This window comes from Neurospora hispaniola (genome assembly GCF_033458365.1).
Source record: "Neurospora hispaniola strain FGSC 10403 chromosome Unknown B0T23scaffold_8, whole genome shotgun sequence".
In the NCBI taxonomy this organism is placed as follows: Eukaryota; Fungi; Ascomycota; class Sordariomycetes; order Sordariales; family Sordariaceae; genus Neurospora; species Neurospora hispaniola.
In genome coordinates, this window is record NW_026944413.1 from 1,531,931 (window position 1) to 1,555,524 (window position 23,594).

At 53.7% G+C, this 23,594-nt stretch overlaps 6 protein-coding genes across 6 annotated transcripts; 2 read left to right on the top strand and 4 right to left on the bottom strand.

Annotated features, from left to right (window-relative positions):
- Positions 1-1,555: 1,555 nt before the first annotated feature.
- Positions 1,556-8,944, top strand: B0T23DRAFT_399122 (uncharacterized protein; the record flags this gene model as incomplete). The annotated part of the gene is made up of 5 exons (XM_062838396.1): positions 1,556-1,933; positions 1,995-2,054; positions 2,154-2,242; positions 2,307-6,240; positions 6,308-8,944. 5 exons carry the CDS (start codon positions 1,556-1,558, stop codon positions 8,942-8,944), a joined length of 7,098 nt encoding a protein of 2,365 aa, XP_062689282.1.
- A 693-nt stretch (positions 8,945-9,637) lies between these two features.
- B0T23DRAFT_388297 (uncharacterized protein) lies at positions 9,638-10,255 on the bottom strand. Its single transcript, XM_062837742.1, has 2 exons — positions 9,893-10,255; positions 9,638-9,825 (listed from the first exon to the last, which is right to left on the bottom strand). The coding sequence occupies exon 1, from the start codon at positions 10,202-10,204 to the stop codon at positions 9,986-9,988; it is 219 nt and encodes a 72-aa protein (XP_062689283.1). The 5' UTR covers positions 10,205-10,255; the 3' UTR covers positions 9,638-9,825; positions 9,893-9,985.
- A 1,208-nt stretch (positions 10,256-11,463) lies between these two features.
- Positions 11,464-13,129, bottom strand: B0T23DRAFT_399123 (carbonic anhydrase; the record flags this gene model as incomplete). The annotated part of the gene is made up of 4 exons (XM_062838397.1): positions 11,464-12,368; positions 12,659-12,685; positions 12,803-12,872; positions 13,055-13,129. 4 exons carry the CDS (start codon positions 13,127-13,129, stop codon positions 11,464-11,466), a joined length of 1,077 nt encoding a protein of 358 aa, XP_062689284.1.
- A 155-nt stretch (positions 13,130-13,284) lies between these two features.
- Positions 13,285-14,060, top strand: B0T23DRAFT_232553 (uncharacterized protein). Its single transcript, XM_062833910.1, has 2 exons — positions 13,285-13,425; positions 13,486-14,060. Exon 2 carries the CDS (start codon positions 13,499-13,501, stop codon positions 14,030-14,032), a length of 534 nt encoding a protein of 177 aa, XP_062689285.1. The 5' UTR covers positions 13,285-13,425; positions 13,486-13,498; the 3' UTR covers positions 14,033-14,060.
- Positions 14,061-14,598: 538 nt separating this feature from the next.
- B0T23DRAFT_423194 (uncharacterized protein) lies at positions 14,599-17,641 on the bottom strand. Its single transcript, XM_062839820.1, has 3 exons — positions 16,026-17,641; positions 15,587-15,857; positions 14,599-15,524 (listed from the first exon to the last, which is right to left on the bottom strand). Exons 1-3 carry the CDS (start codon positions 17,284-17,286, stop codon positions 14,627-14,629), a joined length of 2,430 nt encoding a protein of 809 aa, XP_062689286.1. The 5' UTR covers positions 17,287-17,641; the 3' UTR covers positions 14,599-14,626.
- Positions 17,642-18,397: 756 nt separating this feature from the next.
- On the bottom strand, positions 18,398-22,286 carry B0T23DRAFT_325073 (DNA mismatch repair protein msh6; the record flags this gene model as incomplete). Its single annotated transcript, XM_062835478.1, has 3 exons — positions 18,398-19,084; positions 19,160-21,762; positions 21,824-22,286. 3 exons carry the CDS (start codon positions 22,284-22,286, stop codon positions 18,398-18,400), a joined length of 3,753 nt encoding a protein of 1,250 aa, XP_062689287.1.
- Positions 22,287-23,594: the final 1,308 nt, after the last annotated feature.

The following is a 23,594-nucleotide window of genomic DNA, read 5'->3' on the forward strand; positions in this document are numbered from 1 at the left end:
TTCAGTGCCCAGCCGGTGTGGTTGTTCCTGAGCGTTTAGGCCTCCCGATTGGCCCAATCGGTTGATGTTCTTTCCGACCACTGCAGGTGGATGGAGGCTGCCAGGGGCTGCCAAGCTTTCCCTATTTGCATGTGTACACTACACCAAGGTAGAGGTATACTTTCCTTGCACTGGACACTTCCCACCTCACCCACCTTTTACAAAATTTCCTACCGTGCCCAGTATCTAGTGTACACTAGGTTGCTCGTATCGCACCCAGACACGCTACTAGTACCGGTACGTACGCTGTATCTGTGGATGGCCTGGTCAGTGCGGCGGAGCAGGGGGGTCGCCGCTCAAAGATGGAACCTAGAAAGAAGCCAAAAAAAGCACTGGAAAAATGGTGTCGCCTCATCGTGGAACCTTTTCCGGCTTTCCTGCTCTCGCCCTGGCCGCAAGGCCCCTCATTCAACACGACAATTGTTGCGAGCGCAATTGTTGGCCGCCAGCATTGCCGATCATGTCGCGGACATGGCGAAAAGTTTACGAATCGAAATGATGGGCAATCCAGCGAACAAAGCATTTCCTTCTGGTCGTCTCGCAGAACGTAGGGCTTGATCTCTGGCCTCTCTAGGTAGGTACACAGTAGCCTCTATGGTTGTAGGGGCCTCCTCCTAGGGCCAACACGTATTGTATCGCGCCCCGCCCCCATCAAGCCGCGCCAAAACTTGCCCATGCCGCCCTGTCTGATGGAGATCCGGTGGCGTCCTGCGTTAAACTAAACGCTGTAATATGTGAGATGGAGGCACAGTCGAGAAGCAAGGTGCCAAACGCTCCAAAACAGCCCTGACGCCTGACGAGGACGCTACTGGGCCGTTTGGATGGCTTCTTCGTCGCAGATACCACCTGGACGGGTGAGAGAATGCCGTTGTGCCTCCTTTTTCTGGGCTCCTTGGAACGTTTTGCTGGTGGGCCGTCCAGACGACATGACACCCTAGACACCGCCGAATAGGGGCCGCACAGTACGGCACCACGTCGCTTGACGTCGAGTGGGCCAGCTGGCGCCCCCCAATCGCGCCCCCTTTGTTGGCTGCTACTGGTCGACAGCCCCTTGTCCACCGTGCATCGCAGAATGGGTCGGAAGACACGGATATGCCAACAACCATGAACGCATCCGAGCTTTGGCAAGCCATCAGAGTTGCCCCAGAATGGCTGAAGCCCCTTTCTGCCTGGTGGGCCTTCTTGAAAGCTCAATGTTCATGTCGTGGGGTTGCCAGCCACCGACGGCCAGATCCGTTCGTTACGTATCCAACACCTTGGGGCCGCCAGCACATCTTTTCCTCTTCTCAAACTCACGTTCCATATTCTGTATCGTCCTTCATTCGCGTGGCTTGTGTTGGAGATCTTGGGCCGGTTCCGTCGTCGTCGTCGTTCGTTTTACACACGTTTACACGCCTATTACCTACCTGCCCTTACTACTACCACGACTATTACCACCACTTCTACTTATCTTGTCTCTCGTTACAGTACTCGAGTTTTCCTGTCGCTCCCCATGAAGTGGTGAGCGACGGTGACGATGACTCGTCTAGCGTTGTTTTCGATTCGCGCTCTCTTCACAATAGCGACAACATTCACACTCACTGACGCCCTCCGATACGATGCGGAAGAGATAGACTACAATCTCAACCGGAACAAAACCGCCACAAATCCTCTTGACTACTGGGGCGACCGAACAGAGGACGACCCGAACTTTACATATTTCCCTTCGCCCAAAAACTGGCGAGTACCCTTCTACACCGTCTTCGTTGATCGTTGGGTAAACGGCGAGCCAGACAACGACAATGCCAATGGCACGCTTTTCGAGGCCGATATCATGAGCAATCAGCTCCGATTCGGCGGTGACGTGGACGGAATCATCGACTCGCTGGATTACATTCAGGGACAGGGAGTAAAGGTACGGACGAGCCGACTGCTAGAACCGTAACCATGGCGCAAACTAACAAAGGCCATCACAGGGAATCTACATTGCAGGCTCCCCCTTTATCAACCAACCGTGGGGTGCGGATTCGTACTCGGTAGGTTTCTCCTCGTTTCAGCCCCGCCCCCCTCGACGACAAGATCCAAAGCTGACCGTTTCTGCTTGCTAGCCACTTGACTTGACTCTTCTTGATAAGCATTTCGGTAATATCAAAAAATGGCAGGAGGCGATCGACGCCATTCACGACCATGGCATGTGGGTCATCATGGATAACACTATGGCAACGTAAGTGAAGCGTGGTTCCAAACTCTTTACTCCCGGTCGCGGTGATGGCTGACTTGGCTTGTAGCATGGGTGATCTCATTGGTTTCGAGGGTTACCTGAACACAAGTACGCCTTTCCTCGTGGAGGAACACAAGGTTCTGTGGAAGAGCGACCGGCGTTATCTGGACTTTGACATCGGCAACACATACAACAAGACGTGCGACTATCCAGAGTTTTGGTACGAAGATGGCAAGCGGATCAAGCCTGATGGGCTCAAGGGATGCTACGACAGCGACTTCGATCAATATGGTGATATCGAAGCCTTCGGTGTTTTCCCTGATTGGCAACGCCAGCTTGCCAAGTTCGCCTCCGTCCAGGATCGTCTGCGCGAATGGAAGCCCGACGTGATTGCTCGACTCGCCCGATTTTCCTGCATGACCATCGGCATGTTGGACGTCGACGGTTTCCGTATCGACAAGGCCGTCCAGGTCACGGTTGATGCTCAGGCGCATTTCAGCAGCGCGATGCGAAAGTGCGCAAAGGAAAAGTTCAACAAGGACAACTTTATTGTCGTCGGAGAAATCACAAGTGGCAACACTCTTGGATCTATCTACCTTGGTCGCGGTCGCGAGCCTGAACCAGCCGAGGAGCTTTCGGATGACCCCGTAAAGGCTCTGACCCTCGGCAACGCGACTACCGATGTCTCCAAGTACTTCGTTCGCGAGAAGGGCAACAGTGCCCTGGATGCTGGCGCGTTCCATTATTCCGTCTATCGTTTCATGACCCGCTTCTTGGGCATGAGCGGTAACCTCAGAGCCGGCTACGATTTGCCCACGGACTGGATCGAAACCTGGCACCAAATGGTCGCAACAAACGACTTCTGGAATGCCAACACCGGTGAATTCGATCCTCGCCATCTCTACGGTACATCCAACCAGGACGTGTTCCGTTGGCCAGCTATTGAAAAGGGTACCGAGCGTATGCTTCTCGCCTACTTCATCACCACCTTCCTCTTGCCAGGCGCCCCCCTCATGTACTACGGTGAAGAACAGGAGCTATATGCGCTGGACGGCACGGCCGAAAATTACGTCTACGGTCGTCAGGCCATGGCTCCCAGCCCAGCATGGATGGCCCACGGCTGTTTCTCGTTGGAAAACGATCTTTACGTCGATTGGCCGGTCACCAAGGCCAAAGATGGCTGCAAAGATAAGTCCGTGGGCTGGGATCACCGCAATCCTGCTGCGCCCGTGCGCAACATCTTGAAGAACATGTTCGCCATGCGCAACTCTTCCCAACTTGGTGTCCTGGAACACGGCTGGCTGCTTGAAAAGCTTTCCAATCAGACCGATTTCACGTTGCTTAAAGGCAGCGGTGACCCTACGGAACGTGGCATCTGGAGCGTCGTCCGTGGACTGTTCCCTGGAGTGCAAGACAAGCTCAAGGACAAACCCGTCTGGTTCGTTTATCATAACCGAGAGAACACAACGACGTACAAGTTTAACTGCGACCAGAGGGAGAGCGCGTTCCTCTCGCCCTTTGATGCCGGAACCAAGGTGAAGAACTTGATGGACGATGGCGATGTTATTACACTGTCTTCGTCCAACGTCAAGAACAACTATACCAACTCGGGCAAGAACATGGGCTGTCTTTCAGAGGTCACCTTGAACCCATTCGAGTTCCGTGTCTACGTGGATGACCCTGAGGACCGCTGGATGCAGCCGGCACCGATGATCACCAAATTTACGCCAGGACACGACGTGCCTATTGACTCGACAAAAGCAAACGGCCGGATTGACATCTCGTTCGAGTTCAATACTGAGATGGACTGCGATAGCGTGACTAAGTCGCTCACTGTCAACTTGACGCAAGATGGCGTGAACGACCCCACGCAGCTCTCTTGGACCAAGCCCAACTGCGAGCTCTTTACACCCCAAGATGCAGACAAAATCAAGTATACGGGAGCAATCAACTCGGCCTGGAGGTGGAATGCTACTTTGACTAATGTTGCTGACGGCATCATCAAGCTCACTCTCGATCCTACCGCCGCAGCGAAGGGCGGCAAGGTGAAGAAAGGCACTCGCGATCACTTCTTGCTCAGACTTGGCAAGCCTTCCAATCCGGTCGTGTGGGGAATGGATGCAACCTACAACTGGGACCTTCTTCAGAGCGTAAGCAACAACTTGTACAGGATCAAGCATAACGCCCCTGGCGCAACGAAATGGCGTTACAGCACCAACTTTGGATCTACGTGGAGCAAGTGGGTTGATTATGATGGCAAAGAGACTTCGGTCACCGGCCAGCAGTGGTCGGGAACTGCTTTGCAGGCCTGGGAGGGCAAGCATATTCAAGTTCAATACTTCAGCAAGCCTTTGGGCTCATCGGCGTTTATTCAGCACTCGGACAAGGGTATCGACTACCAGCGTGTGTTCCCGCACATCAAGCTTCACGGTCCCTTCAACAAGTGGGGTTACGACACCGGCCTGCCGGGCTCGATGGATCTTGTCGGCCACAACACTTGGTCGTTGCATTACATGTATGAATGGCCGGCCAACTTCCAGCTCAACATCTGGGGTATCAACCCGGACAACCAGCCCGATGTCTCCTTCATCTTTGGCGATATTGATGGTGACCACGTTGTGGACCGCCTTCCCCCTAGCAGTCTTGCCAACAACGTCATCAACATCACCGATCCTCCCCCGACGCCAGCGCTTGCGTGGAAGGTTTTCTACAACGACGCGACCTGGACGTACCATCTGGAGCCGGCTGGCAACATGAACGTCCAGATTGCTCTCTTCTGGCTCTTCGCAATCCTACCTGTGGCGCTGGCATGCTTGGCTGGCTGGATCTACGTCACCAGTTTCTACCAAGTCAAGGTCAACAAGTCTGGTTTCGCGACCAAGGGCTGGATGCCACTCAAGATTGGCAACCTTTCGAAGCTCAACATCGCTAACGTCGGCAAGGGCGTGGAGATGAACGCCATTACCCCACCGCCCCCGAGCAGTGCGCTTTCTCCCCTTGGTGCTGCCGGTGGCCGGAGAACCGTGTTGATTGCCACCATGGAGTACAACATTGATGACTTTAAGATCAAGATCAAGATTGGTGGTTTGGGTGTCATGGCCCAGCTGATGGCGAACGCGTTGCACCATATGGACATCGTTTGGGTTATTCCTGTGGTCGGCGACGTTGACTATCCTCTTGAGAAGATGCAAAAGGCCGAGCCCATGTACGTCGATGTTATGGGTCAACCCTACGAGATCGAGGTCTACTACTATGTCGTCAAGAACATCACCTACGTCCTTCTCGATGCTCCCATCTTCCGCAAGCAGACCAAGGCCGATCCTTACATTGCCCGTATGGACGATATTGAAAGTGCCATCTTGTACGCTGCATGGAACTACTGTATCGCCGAGTCCATCCGCCGCTTCCCGGTTGATATCTACCACATCAACGATTACCACGGTGCCGCCGCTCCCCTCTATCTGTTGCCCCAGACCATCCCCGTCTGTCTTTCGCTCCACAACGCCGAATTCCAGGGTATGTGGCCGATGCGTACCCCCGAGGAAGCGAAGGAAGTCTGCGAGGTGTTCAACCTGCCGCCTGAGGTTGTCAAGGATTACGTTCAGTATGGTTCCGTCTTCAACTTGTTGCACGCTGGCGCCAGTTATCTCCGTATTCACCAGCGTGGTTTCGGTGCTGTCGGTGTGTCCCGCAAGTACGGTGATCGGTCATTGGCTCGTTACCCTATTTTCTGGAGTTTGAAGAACATTGGCCAGCTTCCCAACCCCGATCCTTCCGATACCGCCGACTGGGATCCCAGCCAGGATGCCAATGACCAAGCCAAGGGCGTTGAGGTTGACCAGGCAGCTGAGGAGAAGAGAGGAGAGTACCGTCGCCAGGCACAGGAATGGGCTGGTCTCGAGGTTGACCCTTCGGCTGAGCTTTTCGTCTTCGTTGGTAGATGGTCTCTTCAGAAGGGTGTGGATCTGATTGCTGATCTGTTCCCCAGCATTTTGGAAAAGGTGAGTCAGCGCTGCCCCATTACATGTCGGTGCCTGTATATTGTTTGCTGACAGATTTGTGAAATAGTACCCCAAGACGCAGCTCATCGCTGTTGGTCCCGTCATTGATCTCTACGGTCGCTTCGCTGCCCTCAAGCTGGAGAAGCTCATGCAGAAATACCCCAAGCGTGTCTTCAGCAAGCCCGAGTTCACTTCGCTTCCCCCCTACATCTTCACCGGTGCTGAGTTTGCCCTTATCCCCTCCCGTGATGAGCCCTTCGGTTTGGTCGCTGTCGAGTTCGGAAGAAAGGGTGCCTTGGGTGTCGGTGCTCGTGTCGGTGGTCTCGGTCAAATGCCTGGTTTCTGGTACACTGTCGAGTCCATGACGCCCTCCCATTTGATCCAACAGTTCAGACAGGCTATCGAATCCGCCCTTGCCTGCAAGCACAACAAGAGAGCTGTCATGCGTGCGTGGTCCGCCAAGCAGCGTTTCCCGGTCGCCCAGTGGGTTAAGCAGCTCGACGACTTGTACAGCGAGTCTATCCGTATCCACATCAAAGAGCAGAAGAAGAAGAAGCTGGAAGTCCTGAGCCCGGGCCTTACTGTGCCCGGTGCCTCGTCGCGTGCTAGCTACGCTGATCCTGGCAGCGGCCGTTCGTCTCCTGGTCCTCTCGCCGTTCCCTCCCGTCCCGTTACCCCCACACTCCGCGATCTTGCTTCTCCCGATCTCCCGACGCCGGGTGCCCCCTGGGCAGGCGGAAGGTCCGAGTCACCGGGAGCCCGCGACTCGACTGCGAGCTCCATTGCTGGAAACTTCTACTTGCAGCCCGGCGGTGCTCGTGAGAGTACCATGAGTGTAGACAGCTTTGCGATCCGTGCCCAGAATGGAGGACCCATGTCGCCTGGCCTTGGTCCAGATGGCGGCCTTGCCTTCCCTCGTCCTGCGTTCACGCAAGCCCACCGCAACAGCAGCTTGCTCAGTCTTCCGGACGTTGTCGGTGACCGCCACGATCTTAAGCTCCAGAAGGTTGATCAGTTCTTCAACGATACCAACGGCGAATACTATGCGGAATTCGAGCAGATGCTTGAGGCCTTGACCGCTAGCAACTCTTCCAGTGACCTCTGCATTGAAACCTTCTTGAAGAGGAGTGAAAAGGAGTGGTTTGCTAGGTACAGAGACGCGAAGCTTGGTCGTCACAGAGACGCCAGCCGTATGGGCCGGGGCGGTAGTGGCAGACCCGAGTCGAGAGGCGGGGATCGCAGCGAGTCGGTTGTCAGCCGTGGCCGCCAACCTATGCGCAGCGCTACCCCCAGTGGTCTGGCTAGGTCTGTCTTTGAGGAGTCGCCACCGGGTGGGCGCAGCGATTACGACGATGAGTTCTTGTTGGGTGACGGTTACCAGGCTCCCACTGGTCTCAAGAAAACCCTTTCCGTTCGTATCGGTGACTGGCCGCTCTACTCGTTCTTCCTCGCTCTTGGTCAAATCATCTCTGTCAACTCTTACCAGATCGTCCTGTTGAGCGGCTCGCAAGCCCAGACGCCTGAGAAGCTCTACACGGTCGGTGGCGTGTACATTGCTACATCCCTCATGTGGTGGGGTATGGAGCGCAACTTCAAGTCGGTCTACGCCCTGTCTGCTCCCTGGTTCTTCTTCGGTCTCGCCTTCCTTCTTCTCGGTATCGCGCCATTCATTGGTGACTGGAAGGTGGCTGACAGCGTGACAAGCGCGGCTACCGCCTTTTACGCGGCCGGAGCCAGTCATGGTGCCTTGTCTTTCGCCCTCAACTTTGGTGACGAAGGTGGTGCTCCTACCAGGCAGTGGATTACTCGTGCCCTGATCGTTTCCGGTATCGCTCAAGTTTACAGTCTTGGTCTTTGGTATTGGGGCGCGACTGTCTCGAGCGAGGCTCAGACCATGACCAAGTTCATTGGCGAGTCGGGCGTCCCCCTGGCCCTTGTCATTTGCGTACCGGTTGCCATCTTCCTCTGGGCGATTGGAGCCATTCTTTATGTTGGATTGCCAGACTTCTACCGTCAGTCTCCGGCCACGATTCCCGGCTTCTACATCTCGCTGTACAGGCGTAAGATTGTGCCTTGGTTCTTCGTCATGATCATCCTCCAGAACTACTGGCTGTCGGCGCCCTATGGCCGCAGCTGGAGCTTCCTGTTCTCGACGCAGTTCATCCCCAACTGGGGCATCTTCCTGATGGCTCTCGGTTTCTTCGTGGTGCTCTGGAGCATCGTCCTCTACGGCTTCTCCTACTTCTCGGACGAGCACACGTGGCTCCTGCCCATCTTCGCCATCGGTCTCTGCGCTCCTCGCTGGGCCCAGGAGATGTGGGCCTGCAGCGGCATCGGCTGGTACCTCCCGTGGGCCGGCGGCCCCGTCGGCTCGGCCGTCCTCTCCAGGTGTCTCTGGTTGTGGCTGGGCCTGCTGGATAACATCCAGGGCGTCGGTCTCGGTATGATGCTGCTGGCGACACTGACGAGACAACACGTGTTGGTGGTGTTGATTGGCGCCCAAGTGATCGGTTCCATGTTCACGTTGATTGGACGCGCGACAAGCCCCAACGCGCTGTCGCCCAACACGACTTTCCCCGATTTCTCGCAAGGCTTGTATCCCGGCATCGCGAGCCCGTACTTCTGGGTTTGCTTGATCTTCCAGCTGATCATTCCAGTTGGATTCTTCAAGTTCTTCAGAAAGGAACAGGTGGCCAAGCCATAAACGAACTTTTACATCTCTTATTTAATGGCGGAGTTGAGTGTTGATGGCGATTGATGGTGTACGATGCGGCTCTGCTGCGGCAGAGCTTGGCTGGAGTTGTGGTATCTTCACAGGTCACAGGCTATTATGTGGTGATGGTGGATTTGATGGTGGTGAAACCGGTGGTGTGGAACGTCCTCATACATACGCTCACGCATACACGCACGCATACGCACACATACGCAAGGCAACTCTCACGCGCAAAGCATATTATTCACATATCATCTATATATATATTTTTGTTTTATCTCCATCATTGTTCGAAGAATGCCAGCGTATATGTGTGTGTGTGAGTGTGTGTGTGTGTTGGGGAGATGAAGGGATAAAAATACGGGGAATAATTGATTGATCATTGTCGTCGCAGTTTGGATAAAGAGATACCATCATCTGCTAACTTTTTCCTTATTATCACGTCTCCGTCTTTTTATCATTTTTTTGTCTTGTAGATCGATCTTTTTTGCGGCGTCATTACAGTACTTATAGAAAGCGAAAAGGGGAAACGAAGGAAAGGAAGGAAGGAAGGAAAGAAAGAAATGCGGGAAGGATCAAAGAGAAGATATATTACTACGTATCGCATCATCGTTGTCACGAAGGGAGTAAACTAGCAACGTTTTCCTTTTACCCACTCAAGTAGGAGTGGGTGGTATTCTTTTGTACATATATACTAGTAGTCATTATACGAATTTAGTTAATAGATGGGAAACAACTTTTTTACAAAAGAAAAAAACGCGTGAGTATCATGATTCTGCCCTTGTGAATACAATTGCCCACCTACTATACTTGGCTATATTCCTTCACTCATGACTGCAGTCTGAAAGCACTAGGGGGAACGACAAAGCAGACTACGAACAGTCCATGTGTCAGGAGGTTCATGCTTTCGACTTCCAAGGATGTTTGCTTCATTCATACCTCTAGTAAATGTCGAGATACGGGTATTTTCTCATGCTTCAATGTATCTCGAGCCACAGTGGAGCACAAAGTTGATTGTAGACGCCATCGTTCTTAGGTACTCTGTCGTATGACAGTCAGCCACACCATATCCTGGATGGTACTGTCTGTGGTGGAGGAGACTGAGTACGCAGAAGTCACAGGTGGAAAGAGCTGGCAACTCGAATCACTCATGTTGAGGAAGGTTTGTCCCGGTGATGCTGATGCTGAATGAAGGAGAATAAAGAGAAACGACTGAGGGACGAAAAGACTTGACTTCACTTCATGTCCCATGGGGGAAAAGGGATGGGGTGTATGTACCGAAGTTAGGAAAGAGCAAGCCCGTTCTCATGTCACGTGAACATGCCTGTTCCTGGCTGGTGAATTGGTGATACTGCATGACAGCTACCTAGGTACCTAGGCCTAGGGAGTGCAATGGAGTTCAACTCGAATACTCACAGTCTAGTCCGTTCGGTCCATAATCACTGACCAAGATGGGGACTTAGTTTCCTTGGACATTGGACGTTGGACGTTGGAAGTTGGAGAAACGAAGACTAGAAAACGAAAATGCAGGGGTGAACATCCAGGTGCCGTTACCATTCAACTCTGTCCCATCAGCGTAGTAGTGGCCGCTCCCCCGCGTTCCATCCTGCCCTATCTATTTCTTCCTAGCTAGAACCTGGGGTCAGTCCCGAGGCCAGGGAAGGAATGGAAATTCAGGGGACAGTGCCATCGCGGACAAGGAGGTTGTTCTGGGCTGGGGGTCTTGCGCCGTAATGTCTAAAACATGACGTTGTGCTCTTCGACAGAGAAAAGGGAACATGTCATCACACCAAGGGAACTTGGAGTCTAGAGGCGGAGTTAAGGTTTGATTGGTACTTCAAGATTAGTTACCTATGCGGTAAGATCAGGCAACGAGGATGGTTGATTCTCGGCAATCCACGATTGAAAAGCAGAGCAGGATCCCTTTCATCTCGTCTGAACTTACTAAAACGCCCCTGGGTTCGGGGAGCTTGTAAACCAATAAAAGATGAGAGCAGAAGTACCGGAACCAGCACAGACGAAATATCGAGACGAGACGAGACGAGACGATGGAGGCTCAAGTGCAGGATGCATATTTGGGTTTTTGACAACGGCAAATCAGGCATGAAGCCAAACTGGTTGTTGGTGCATGTCAGCCCTACCGGCCGGCCGGGAAGCCCCGCACTTCCTTGGATGATGCTCGTGCGGTACGTAACCTCGGAGGCATGGAGGGTCCACTTATTTACGTCCATCCGAATTGCGAGTCTGTGACGGGTAGGCATGGACTCATGTAGTCGCAACGCCAAATGAGAGAGTTGAAGAGATAGACGAGCCATATGGTAAACAAGGTTTTATTTTGTTTGTATATATGATCATACCGGATCATACCCCCGGTGCAACACACCAGCCAGTGTCTATAGCCCCCCATGCCCAGTTCTCCAAAAAATCGCTCATGAAACTCGCTTTACAGTACATACATACATACAACACACACAACCAAATCCTCCCGACCCCAACCATATATCGATAGCTTAGTTGGTCAGGTTGTAGATCTTCTGGATATCCTTGAGGATGGTCTTGAAGTCGACGTTGAGGTCCTTGAGCATGCCGTCGCGGAAGTTGAAGACCCAGCCGTGGATGATGGGGAAGCCGTTCTCGGCATACGACTGCTGAAGGGCAGCCGTCTTGACCACGTTGCGGCACTGCTCGTAGACGTTGAGCTCGACGAGGCGCTCGTAGCGGGCCTCCTCGTCGGCAATGGCGTCGAGCTCCTTCTCGTGCAGGCGGTAGACGTCGCGGATGTTGCGCAGCCAGGGGTTCATGAGGCCCAGGTCCTTGGGGGTCATGGCCGCCTTGACACCGCCGCAGCCGTAGTGGCCGCAGACGACAATGTGCTTGACCTGGAGGTGCTTGACGGCATACTCAATGACGCTCATAACGTTGAGGTCCGTGTTGCAGACCAGGTTGGCAATGTTGCGGTGCACAAAGGCGTCGCCGGGCTGCAGGCCCGTGATCTGCTCGGCGGGGATGCGCGAGTCGGAGCATCCGATCCAGAGGTACTCGGGGTTCTGGCCGGCGGCGAGCTTCTTGAAGAAGTCGGGGTCCTTGGCGACCTGCTCGGCGGCCCAGGACTTGTTGTTCTCAAAGACCTTGTCGTGCGTCTCCTGGAGATACATGGTGATGTCCTTCTTGCTGCGGTCTTTATCGTCGGCCGTGTGGGAGCTGCAGAAGCGGCGCGGGGTAGCACTCGGGAGGATGGTGAGACGGAGGCGTGGCAGGGGAGTCGACGTCGTTCTCGGGACGGCGAGGCGTGATAGGGCTGATGATGCTTGCTTGGAGGAGTGAAGCAGGGGAGAAAGACCCAGACGTGTGCTAAGCATAGTTGAGGGTGGTGGGTTGTGGCCTGATGTGTGGATCGTGGATCGAGGGTCTGGATCTGCGCGACAAATTCTGTGTTACTGTTGCCCGAAGAGGAACCGAGACACCGTCATTGACTGACGGCCGATAGTGACCCTAACCCTGTGTTGTCTATCGCAAGAGTGGAGAAGCGAACTGAACGGTACCTAGGTCCTGTCAAGGAAGCAGAGTGTCGACGTCGAGTCTCTGGACAGCAAGGGGAAAGTGCGAGAAGGGGAGCCGACCTAAGGAAGGACCTTGAGAACGGGTGAGGTTACCCCTGCCGTGCCTCAGTGGGATTGGGCAATTCAGTTGCTTCAACGCACGCACCTGCCTGCTCGCTCAAGCGACTCGAAGCTGCACCCGAACCAATCCGTGACATAGCATCGCGTATCATCTCCAGGAAGCTGCGATCAAAATGGAAACCCTCTCGAGATGCCCTCCGCTCGCTGAGATCTTCCCTCTGTCACCCACACTCGACATTCTTTCCGTTCCTGTCATTCCACCCATAGCGCCGAGGTGGCTCCTCCAGCGGGGGTCTTACCTAGGCAGGACGTCAGGGTAATGACGGACAACGATCATAGTGGCATCGCCTTCCTTCGGCTGTCTGCTTCAACAAACATGAACACTCCCGCCCTTGCTAACTCCCGTCTCTTCCCTTGATCTCAGGCACATCGCTGGCGAACACTCGAAAGACAGCTTCGACCATGCCCTCTGCCAACTGACAGTGGCTCTTGTACTCTCCACGGTCGTCCACTCCTGCCTCGCCTGTTCTGTGCACAGCTTAGTAGAAGGCATCATGGTGAAAAAGACGTCTAAACGCGCTTCACCGTTGGAGCTGGTACTGGGGCCGAGTGATTATAACTATCAGCTCCCCGGCCCTCTTTCATAGGGCCGCACGAAAGCACAGAATCTAAAGTCTCTAGACGCCATCTTACCAATTAGCATTGAGAGCATCAATACACCGTTCTTGTCCAGAGCTCTCCAACACGAATTCGTTGCTCTCTCTTGACACTCTCAGCATTCTCTCTCTCTTCTTCCTTCTCCTGCTTCTGATCCCTCGAGTCATCACGCTTGTCATATTTTGATCTCCAAGAGTAAGTCACATCGCCCTTCTTTTCCCAGCTACACTTGTTGACTATGAGGTATGGCCATAGGGAAACATCAAAAATGTCCTCGTCAAGTGGCAACTCCGGGCCAGACAAGCCATTTATGTGCGGCATCTGCGACTTCTCCACTGAATCGGCTCAAGAATTTTCACAGCACCGAGAGACTCATGGAGTCAAGCCTTTCATTTGCCAATACTGCAATGAACGATACGCAGAGGCTGACCACTTGGGACAGCATCTCGAGACGCACGCTGAAGAGAGGCCTTTCGAGTGCGTAAAGTGCAACAGGAATTTTACAAACATGGAAGATTTTGATGACCACCTGCTAGACCATTCCGAGGGTTTGTTCGAATGCCCGATATGCAATGAGGATTTTCCAGATCAAGCCACCCGGGAGGACCATGATTGCGAGGGACTATATCCCAGCCAGCAGACGTGGCAGTGCGAGAACTGTGACATGGAGTTCGAGGACGAAGACAGTCTTGAAGAACACATGGAAGAACATATGGCCGACTGGTGCACGTGCTTCAGATGCGGGGCACAGTTCCCCGATCGAGCCAGCCTTGAATGGCATGACCATGAGTGCATGTACTAGTCACCCGGACATCCAGCCCAGACCGTTGAATAGGCGGTTCGAGTGGCCATAAACTTCACCGCCAGAAGCACCTTGCCTGCCAAACCTCATGACATCCGTGACTCGGACTCTGCCCGTTCGACACCAGGTAAGTGTTTGATCCAGTCGGTCATCTAGGCAGGGGAGTATAATCCCGCCGCTCCAAGCTTCTTGTACATGGATCTCGCTGACAATCGCCTAAGGAGAATACACATGTTCCCTCCGACGGCCGTCCCAAAGGCCCCAAAGGTCTGCCTGTATTTTCGATGTTCTTCACGCCTGTTGTTGGGGATAACTTGAGGCATTGAGCCGTTTTGATTGGGGTGTGAGGAATGCCAGCGAGGACCGCGAAAGATACGAAAGAAATGGAGGGATTTTTCCTGGAGTTGGCGGATCCGAAGAAAAACATGCAACGGAAACTCGGGAACGAAGGAGAGTTATCACAGCGATGATTATCTTGGGTACGGTATCAGCAGTCATTAGTACCTTGTCTCGTTTTTATACATTAGTTTCAAACCAGCCAGGCAGCTTAATCACAGTTTCTTTCCCTTGCTTTTGTTAACCAAGCCCCATTACTCAAAATTGCCCGCCGCCATTACTGGCATGAACAGGTGAGCCCCTCACTTTCAGCTTCTCCCTCCCTGCTCCTCCGAATAAGCCAAACCTCATCTTTCTCCTCCCCGACAGTGCCGTTGAAGCAGGCACCGTTGTCGATATCGGCATTGGCTTCGCCTTGGACATTGGCATGGGCAGCGGCGTAAACCCAGCGGCCGCAGCGGCAGCAGCAGGGAAGCTCAAGTTCTCAGCCGGGCCATTGCCAAACCCTTGATGTGCCCCGTATCCCTCTCCGCCTCCCTCTTTATCATACGAAGGCAGCACCTGGTGATCATGATGACGGAACCGTTCCAGACCTAATCCCAGTCCCTTTGGCATACGCAACCCCATCCCCGCAGACCCAGACCCCGACCCGGACCCAGATCCATGGGAGCCTGAGTTCGAGCCCGCACTTGAATCAACCACAAACCCTTGTACCAACCCATAATTCCCCCCTCCGCCCGTCGCACCACTACTCCTCTCCAGCTTCAGGATGGTCTTCTTCGCCCGTTCCCCCAACGCTGCGCTCGTCATAATGCCCCCTTGTCCCATCATGGCGCCGCCCAAGCTACTCCTCGCCTGCCCATCCAAAGCCGTCATGCCCGGTAGCGCAGAACTCTTGAAGATCTGGATGCCTTCCATGCGCGTCTTGACGATGATGGTGGTGAGGAAGATGGCGGACAAGAGAACTTGCACGAGCAAGAAGGAGAGCCAGGACCAGTTGATGCGGACGAGCGTCACGGCGGAGCGGTTGCTGTCGAAGGGTTCGCCGAAGTTGTTGCGGTGGGGTTGGGGGGGCAGGTAGACGATGAGGAGTTGGGTGAGGGAGGGGGTGAAGAGGGTTAGGAAGGTGATGAGGGTTGCGAGGATGCCTAGGGGGCTGTTGTTTTGGGGGGGTTTGTCAGTGGAAAGAGGGAGAAAGAGGGGGTGGACAATACGTACCCTCCTTGAAAACCAAGTAATTTCCAGCAGTGGTGAAGTCCCCTGGATGCCTGGTCGATGGCTTCAAAGTCGCTTGCTGGGCGGGATACGGTCTGTCGTCCGCCGGTATAACGAAGCCAACGCAACTGGCCGAGGCCTTCGATGACGGGGATCATGTAGCAGGCTGTGGCGAGGGTGGTCATGAAGGAGAGAAAGACGTTGAGGTTGAGACCGCCTGGCCAGGTGGATGGTGGAGGTTTGTGGTCGTAGACGCTTAGGACTAGGCCGATGACTTGATGAATGAATGAATTATTAGCTGGCTTCCTGCCTGGTGATTGGACTATTTGCGTTTTGCAGGACTTGTGTGTCTGATACTCGATGAAGACAGGGGGGTTGATATGAGAATGGTGAGGGAGAGGAAGAAGAAGAAGAAGAAGAAGAAGAAAAAAAGGCAACATACCAACAATACACAACAATCCTCCCAACACCCCCAGCCCCTCAAGCCACCACCCAAGCATACTCTGCTTACTCTGCACCAACGTCTCCGTCGAGTCAAAGTGGAAGTACGACAAATGTTGCTCGCTCCTGTTCATCCCACCACCGACAACACCAGGAGTCAGAGCACTAGGAGACCCACTGCCGCCGCCGCCGCCGCCGCCGCCGCTGCCATGAGTCGGCAGCCCTCTGACTGATATTGAATCCGTCGCATCAATCGAGACTTCACTCATCTCCGTCCCTCGTCTCCCCCTTCCTCCTCCCCTCCCCCGTTTCGTGTCGGTCCTCTCCACCAGCATTAGTTTCCTCATCCCGCCCTTGCCACCGCCCTTGCCGCCTTTTTCCTTGAAGCTTCCCGTCCCAGGGCCCCCTCTACCAGTCACAGTGCCACGCGGTGTCGTCGCCATGCCTCCTGTCTCCTTCTCGTACATGATGTAATCATCTTGATCCAAATCATGAGGATCATCACTACTGTCATGCTCATGATCATGGTAGTCGTGATGATCATCCCTGTGGTGGCCGTGATGGTGGTGGTGGTGATAGTCCCCTTCCACTTCTGCGGTTTCTGGCAGTGGCGAGAATGGCGAGTGCCCTGGATGATGATGATGATGGTCTCGTGAGTGTGGTAGCCCGTAGCTGGGCTTCCATGAGCGGGAGTACTGGTTCACGTAGTTGGTGCTGTCGCGGGAGGCTGAGCGGCTTGTTGTTCCTGGCTCTCCAGATGCGTTCCGGGAGGACCCTGAGCCATGGGTTTGGTGGTCGGTGGCCTGCTGATTGCTCGTTGGCGTCGATGTGGTGGTAGCGGTGATGTTATTGGTGACGTTAACGTTAGACAAGAACGGGTTGTTGTTGGTGCTTCTGGCTGGGCTTTTCGGGGGGATGAGTGGTGCATCAAAAGGCCCGGGGTGTTGAAGGACCGGAGGAGGAGTGTTGAGTTGGTGGTGATGATCGTCTCCGGTCCCGGTCTGCCGATCGCCGCTGACATGGACTGGGCCTCCCGAAGGTGGACTTCCTCCTCCCCCGTAGAGTGCGGCGTAGACAGCCCTACTGGCGGCATTGCCTTCTTCATCGTCTTGCTCGACTGCCGTATAGGATGATTTTGAACTTCTCGAACTTTCAGTATGCCGCTGCTCGTCATCCTCATCACGGTCTCCAACCTCATTGTGTGTCACATGATCCTCCTCCTCATCATCATGATTCCCATGAAGGGACTCGTAGCGGGCCATTGTTTCGAGTCCAGTGGTATCTCTTCTTCCCCTCTCTCCGTCTATGGCTTGATTAAGTCCTGTTCCCCTTCAACACGACGCTGATGAAACGAGTGTAAGGAACAAAGAGACGGATGGACAGGCAGAAAGAGAAGAATAGTGGGCACCTATGCTATGGAAAAACAATGGAACATGGAATGGAAGATATGGAACCTCCCCAAACTGGACTTGCCATGGGGAGTGGGGTGGAGAAAAAGGGGAAAGCGAAAAAAAAGTTCAACAAAATGCCGGGATTCATGACGCGTCACGGATTGGATAATGACTGATGATTGATGAGAAGGGGGAGGGGGTACAACGGGGAACAGGAAGGGCGAGGCCGCCACTGCCGCAAAATACGCGAACCGAACGATTATCCTAATTTCCGCTCATCATCGGCAACCTGGTTAAGCGAGACACTTGACTCCATCGTGAATATCGGATGTCCGGATTCAGCCCAACGTTTTTGCTTTTTTAACCTAACCCATTTCGCTGGCGTCGCAATGTATACACTACTATCCATGATGTGAAACACACCACTTGGCTAATCATGGGGAAGGAGGTGATCATTTTGTAGACGGAGTAGAGCGTACGATATGCGGTTGGACCAACACTAGGCGAGTCATCGCCAGGCATGTTTTGGACTGCGGAAGCCCAGATTTGATCTAGCATGGAAGAGCCTGTAATTCACTCTCAAAAACTCCGGCTTCAACAACTTTGTTGCAGGCTTCATATGTTCGGTTTGTTGTTGGCCTAAATAGAAAAGTAGCCATGCGAGTCAGAAGGGTTAGGGTCAAAGCCAAGGCGGACAACCCGATCATCTACTGGTAGACTACACGTCTACCCCTTTTTAAGCCTTCTGGGGTTGAGCAGCTCGGCTTCTTGGCACAATCATGGTTGAGAAACCCTCCGACGGACAGGGCGAATAAAAGAATGAATCTTATCCTCATGTGTTGTGGTCGTCCGGCATCTAGAAATAACTGGGTTTCACGTCAATAATTGAAGTCCTCACCTGGACGCCGTACAACGAGCAAATCTAATGATCATCGAGCGGAAACACACTAGCGGACTTCGGACTTGGGCTTGTCCTTGCCCATCAAAGAGCCTCAATAGCCCGCAAAAGCACTTCCACTCCCCTGTCGCCAACTTCTCGCTCCTTCCCAATCTCGCTCCTTAGAAGACTGGCCACATCACTCAGCACTCCGAGCGGAATATAGCAGCCTGTCTTTGCTCTGTCCAGACTCTCCTTCAGCCGGCTCGTATGCTCCCACTCCTTCGCAGCAACCTCGGATCTTCGGATCACCTTGTCGGGAATACCACACATAGCTGCGCAATGCATGCCAAAGGAGCCCTCTGCAACGCCGTCTTCGAGCTTGTACAGGAATGTTATTCTCTTGTTCTCCTCGTCCACTTCGATCTGCATTCTCCTAGCACGGATCTCGGGATGATTCTCGAACTCGGAAGCAAGACTGTGATAATGCGTGGCGAAGAAACCGACGCAACCAATGTGTGATGCGACATGGTGCAGAACTGCCTGGGCAACTGCGACACCATCGTATGATGATGTACCACGTCCGAGCTCATCAAGAATAACGAGTGAACGGGGTGTGGCCTCTGACAGGATCTTCTTTGTCTCTGACAGCTCGACGAAGAACGTGGATTGCGCAGCAAAGATATTGTCGTTTGCGCCCAGACGGGACATGATCCGGTCAACGGGGGTCAAACGCGCGGACACAGCCGGGACATAACAACCGATCTGGGCCATGATCACGGCAATGCAGGACTGCGCACGGAAGGCGTTAGCAGATGAAGAGCATTAGAAGAGGTGGATGCCTCCACGGCCAAGGCAGGCACTTACCATTCGAAGAATCGTGGACTTGCCAGCAGCGTTTGCGCCGGTAAGAAGGTTAATGTTCGCCTCATCACCACCCAGCTTGATGTCATTCGGGATGAAGTCGTCAACGGTGTTGAGCATGCAGGGATGGCGTAGTTCGTTGAACTCGACAACGGTCCGCTCGTCATTTACAAACACTGGGCGGCAACAAGGCTGACCAAGCGCCGACGAAGCTTTGGCCAGACTGATCAGACAATCTAGTTGTGAAATGATGCGAATTGCCTGCAACCATGTCTCGTAATCGAGGTCGAAGCGCTTGAAGAATCTCGAGGCGACTTCCTTGACGATCTGAGAATGTGTTTCTTCCGCTTCCTGGAGCTCACGAACGAGGTCCTCAAGCTCCTTGAAATAGTACCGCTTGACCGCCGATGTTGCAGACATTTGGCGCCACTTGGGAGGAACCTTGACTGTTTTGGGGACTTCAATCTGGTAGACCTCCTTGCCGACGTCAGTGAACTTTGCGGTTTTGCATCGTAGAGCAGTCTTTTGCCTTTCAAGCAGCTCCTGCAACTCTCCTTTAATCCGGTCCAGTTCTGCTTGGCTGCGGTCAAAGTCTTCTTCTATACCTGGCTCGGGAATCAGAAGCTTGTCATCACGGGCTCTCTTCCGGTCGAAGGCGGTCTTCCAGTATCCTAAGGGTTCCTTGAGGTCAGGCATTGAAGCAATGAGACGATCAACCAGCCCATTGCCACCACCGTAGGACTCCAGGAGTTCCATAGTACGGTCGATCTGTTCGAATCCTTCCAAGACCTTGACAAAGTCCTCGGGTCGGCAAGCCCCAGCATGGATCCGGGATATCAACCGCTCCAAGTCCGGCATTTTGCTCATCTGAGACGAGAATTGCTCCCGAAGGCTGTGGTCGTCATTGAGCATATCAACGGCATCCAGTCTCTCGTTGAGCTTCTGTATGTTGCAGAGAGGGTGGCAGACCCATTGCCTGAAGAGTCGCTTTCCGAAGGGAGTTATGCACCTGTTCAGCAGATGGAATAAGGTTCCTTCGGGGCCGCCATTGGCTGTATTGGCAAAGATTTCCAAGTTGATAAGAGACTGGCCGTCAAGAATAAGTGTGCCGTTCCGATGAATAGGGTTGTACCAGGCAAAGTTGCCCTGGGAGAGCAAGTTACGCTCCAACTTGAGCATGCGCAGATACTGAGTCAGAGCACCGAGTGCGGACATCAAGAGGTCTTTGTCGCGAGCCTCCTTGAGCTTCGCAGGCCAGACCTCCTCCTGACCTTCGCCAGACACAAAGTAGCCGCTACAGTCAAGTTCGCGCCTCGCGACGTCGGCGTCCCAAAACTCGGTGCCCGGCTTGAGATAGTTCCAAATGGTGGTGGGACTCGTGTTGTTCTTGAGAATCCGCAAAGCCTTGGTAGACAGATGCGATTTCTCCAAGATCAATTCCCGTGGGGAGGTCTGGGCTACGAAGGTCTCAAACTTGGTCAGGTCGACATCGTCCTCAAACTCTGAGATGAAGAACTGTCCAGTAGCAGCGTCTACAAAGGCTATGCCAAATGCAGGCTTATCATCCACGACGGACTCTTTGATGGCTGCACAGTAGACGGCATTGTCGTCTTGAAGCATGCTACCGTCCACCAAGGTGCCGCCTGTAAGGATGCAAGTAAGCTCGCGGCGGATGATCTTGTCCGCCTTCTTCGCCTTGGTGTCACGTTCCCGCATCTCTTTGCCCAGCGCAGACTCCATTTGGTCGACGCGGGCAACCTTGTACCCTTTGGCCACAAATTGGTTGACCCACATGTCTAGCGAACTCTCGGGAACGCCAACCATGCGCATGTTGACACGATCAGTGAGCTTGAGGTCAAAGAGCTGATGTCCGATGGTGGCATCGTTCTCATAGAGTTCGTAGAACTTTCCCTTTTTGAAGAAGACCACCGTGTCCCATAGGTTCTTCTTGATCTCCCAATACTGCGTCTCAAACGGCGAAAACTGTCTCCAGGTAAATGGGGGCACATGGACGGAGCCAGGATCGTAATCCGGATGTCCTGGTCGATTCCTGTTTGCATCTTGGATATCGGCCAACCACGGGTATCTCTCTTCAGGCTCTCTTGTGTGTGCCTTTGGCTTTTGCTTGGTGGCTGATGGTGTTTGTGCGGAACGGGGAGTGGCAGATCGAGGTTCGGTTGGTTCAATGTTGTCCGGATCATACTTCCATTTCAGGGCTGTTGAGGTTCTGGGAACATCATCCATCATCTCCTCATCTTGGTCATCCTCCTCTTGCCTTGACGATCTTCGAGGGCTGGGCGGAGAGGATACAGCGGACTTTTTGCGTGGTGCGCTCGGGCGTGCTGCCGGTCGTTTTCTCTTCTTTGACTTTGAGGGCCCTTGATCGGATTCGTCGTCGTCGACTACAAAGTCCGCCATGTCATCGTCTTCTTCCTCGTTGATTACATTGTCGTCTATTTCGAAAGCATCGTCTTCGTCATCCTCGTCTAGGACTTGAGGTCGTGATCGAGAGCGTGATGGACGAGAGCTTTTGGGTCTCCCGGAAAACGAGAGAAAGACATCGTCGCCGTCGTCGTCGTCTGATGACTCGGCATAGTTGACAACCGCTTTCGCCTGAAGTCACGATGGGTTAGCTTAGATGGAGGTCTAGAACAGTGAGCTGATAACTCGCCTTGCGCCTGATGGGGCTGCTGGGCATCATGATGGTCCTGGTGTCATCATCCTTGGAATAGGCAGTGCCTGGGTTTTCCTGGGAGCTCGGGGGTAGAAGGGCGTCACTACTAGGGACTGGCGTTTCGTCGAGTCTTTTCCGCCGCCTGGGCGGGAGAATCGAGTTGGATTTTGTGGATTCCTTGAGGCATTCTGGTGACTTTTCCTTTTGGCCAGCGCGAGGGGTGGCTGTTGCATCAGAAGCTGGACTGGTAGCCGCGAGAGTGGCATTGGCATTGGCATTGGCATTGGTATTGGCATTGGTATTTGCGCCCGCGTTCGTGGGAGTCCCCGAGGAGGCAGCTTTGGGGAAGAAGCCCAGAATACTCGACTGCCTGCCCGTCGAGGCCAGTCCAGATCTCTTAACGTTGGACTGGGTCCTCGCCGGGGTGCGCGCCGGAGTTGAAGTTCTGTCGCCCATTTTGCGCCAACAGCTGGTCAACTTGGCTTGGTGGTGGGAATAACCGGCAGGGCGTGAGGGAGACCTGGGAGACGGAAGGGACAAGAAGAGACAGGCAGTCAGAGTTTGCACAAAATTCGTGTACAGAGTTTGAATTGGAATTGGAATTGGAAGGTGCCTCGTTGAAGGACTGACCACCTGCCTAAGAAGAAGGACGCGTAAAGAGGTTGCTGGGGAAAGCGCGTCCGTGTCCGGCTGCAGGTGCCGGATCATTGAAAGACGACCCACTGCCCCGCTAACCTAAGCGTCCATCCCGCGCAGTTTATTGTGGAGTCTTGACGCGATCCCCTGTTGACTCCTCCCTTCTCTGCTTGTCAACCCGACGTCTTTTTCCACAGCGAGCATCCCGAACATCCAAGAGATCATCGCCTTCACATCAACATCTTAGAGGTACCAACTTTTCCTTTTTGCTGTGCCTGAACAGGGGACTGTCGAGTGGCATCCGATGAGCTTATCGTCCGGTATTCCTACTCATTTCTTATGTTGTCATTCTCCTATTCAAGCCCAGCAGTCTCCTGGTCACCTGCCTCCGGACATTAGGTAGCAACAAGTGTTGTCGCAATACCGAGACCCCAACCGCCGGCCTTCGATGTCGTCCAGCCACAGAGGGTTCAAGGAAGGTCCACGACACGGGCGGAAGGAAGAAACTGGGCGCAGCGAGTCTGGTTGAGTTTGGGAACAACACCCTCATCCTCCTCTTCAGACCAGGAACCGGGCCAAGTGATGATCCAGGAGTACGGTGGTCAAATACATCCAAAATGCCCTCCAGATCGGAAGAGCCAATCGGCTCATCCAGCTGACGGGTAAATGGGTTAAAGTTTTGGGAATGGGGTATCCCACCTTTGTTGTCACCAATCCATCAACGGCTGGTTGTTACCGTTCCACAGAGAAACACTTGGTTGATGCAAGTTCGTCGTTCCGAGAGTCCGAATAAGGCTACTCTAATAAACAAGTCTGGAAATTAGCTAAAGAAGAACAGGGTTGCGGAGGCGAAAGCTTTCCTCGCATCCATGCTTTGTTTACTTTTAACTTTCATCTTTTCACTCATCACATCACGGAACGGGGGCTCCTCTTGAATAACGGCCTTCTCTCACTTGAGCCCCCAGCACTACACAACGCCGTGTCACCTGTCAAAGCCTGCCAAACAGCTGCCGCCACCGTTTTGGGGTTTCTTTTATTGTGGGGTTGAACATCGGCCAGCTCGCGGTGTCAATGACCCCGCCAATGCTCTCGGTCTGGGAAGGAAAAGGGTGCGAATCGCATACTGCG

Bases quoted from the DNA above. Each gene is read 5' to 3' on its own strand.
- B0T23DRAFT_388297 (XM_062837742.1), bottom strand. From the start codon at position 10,204: ATGGGACATGAAGTGAAGTCAAGTCTTTTCGTCCCTCAGTCGTTTCTC.
- B0T23DRAFT_232553 (XM_062833910.1), top strand. From the start codon at position 13,499: ATGTCCTCGTCAAGTGGCAACTCCGGGCCAGACAAGCCATTTATGTGC.
- B0T23DRAFT_423194 (XM_062839820.1), bottom strand. From the start codon at position 17,286: ATGGCCCGCTACGAGTCCCTTCATGGGAATCATGATGATGAGGAGGAG. The intron at 15,858-16,025 runs GTATGTTGCCTT...TCATTCATCAAG, and splicing joins AGGATTGTTGTGTATTGTTG to TCATCGGCCTAGTCCTAAGC. The intron at 15,525-15,586 runs GTACGTATTGTC...CCAAAACAACAG, and splicing joins TTACTTGGTTTTCAAGGAGG to CCCCCTAGGCATCCTCGCAA.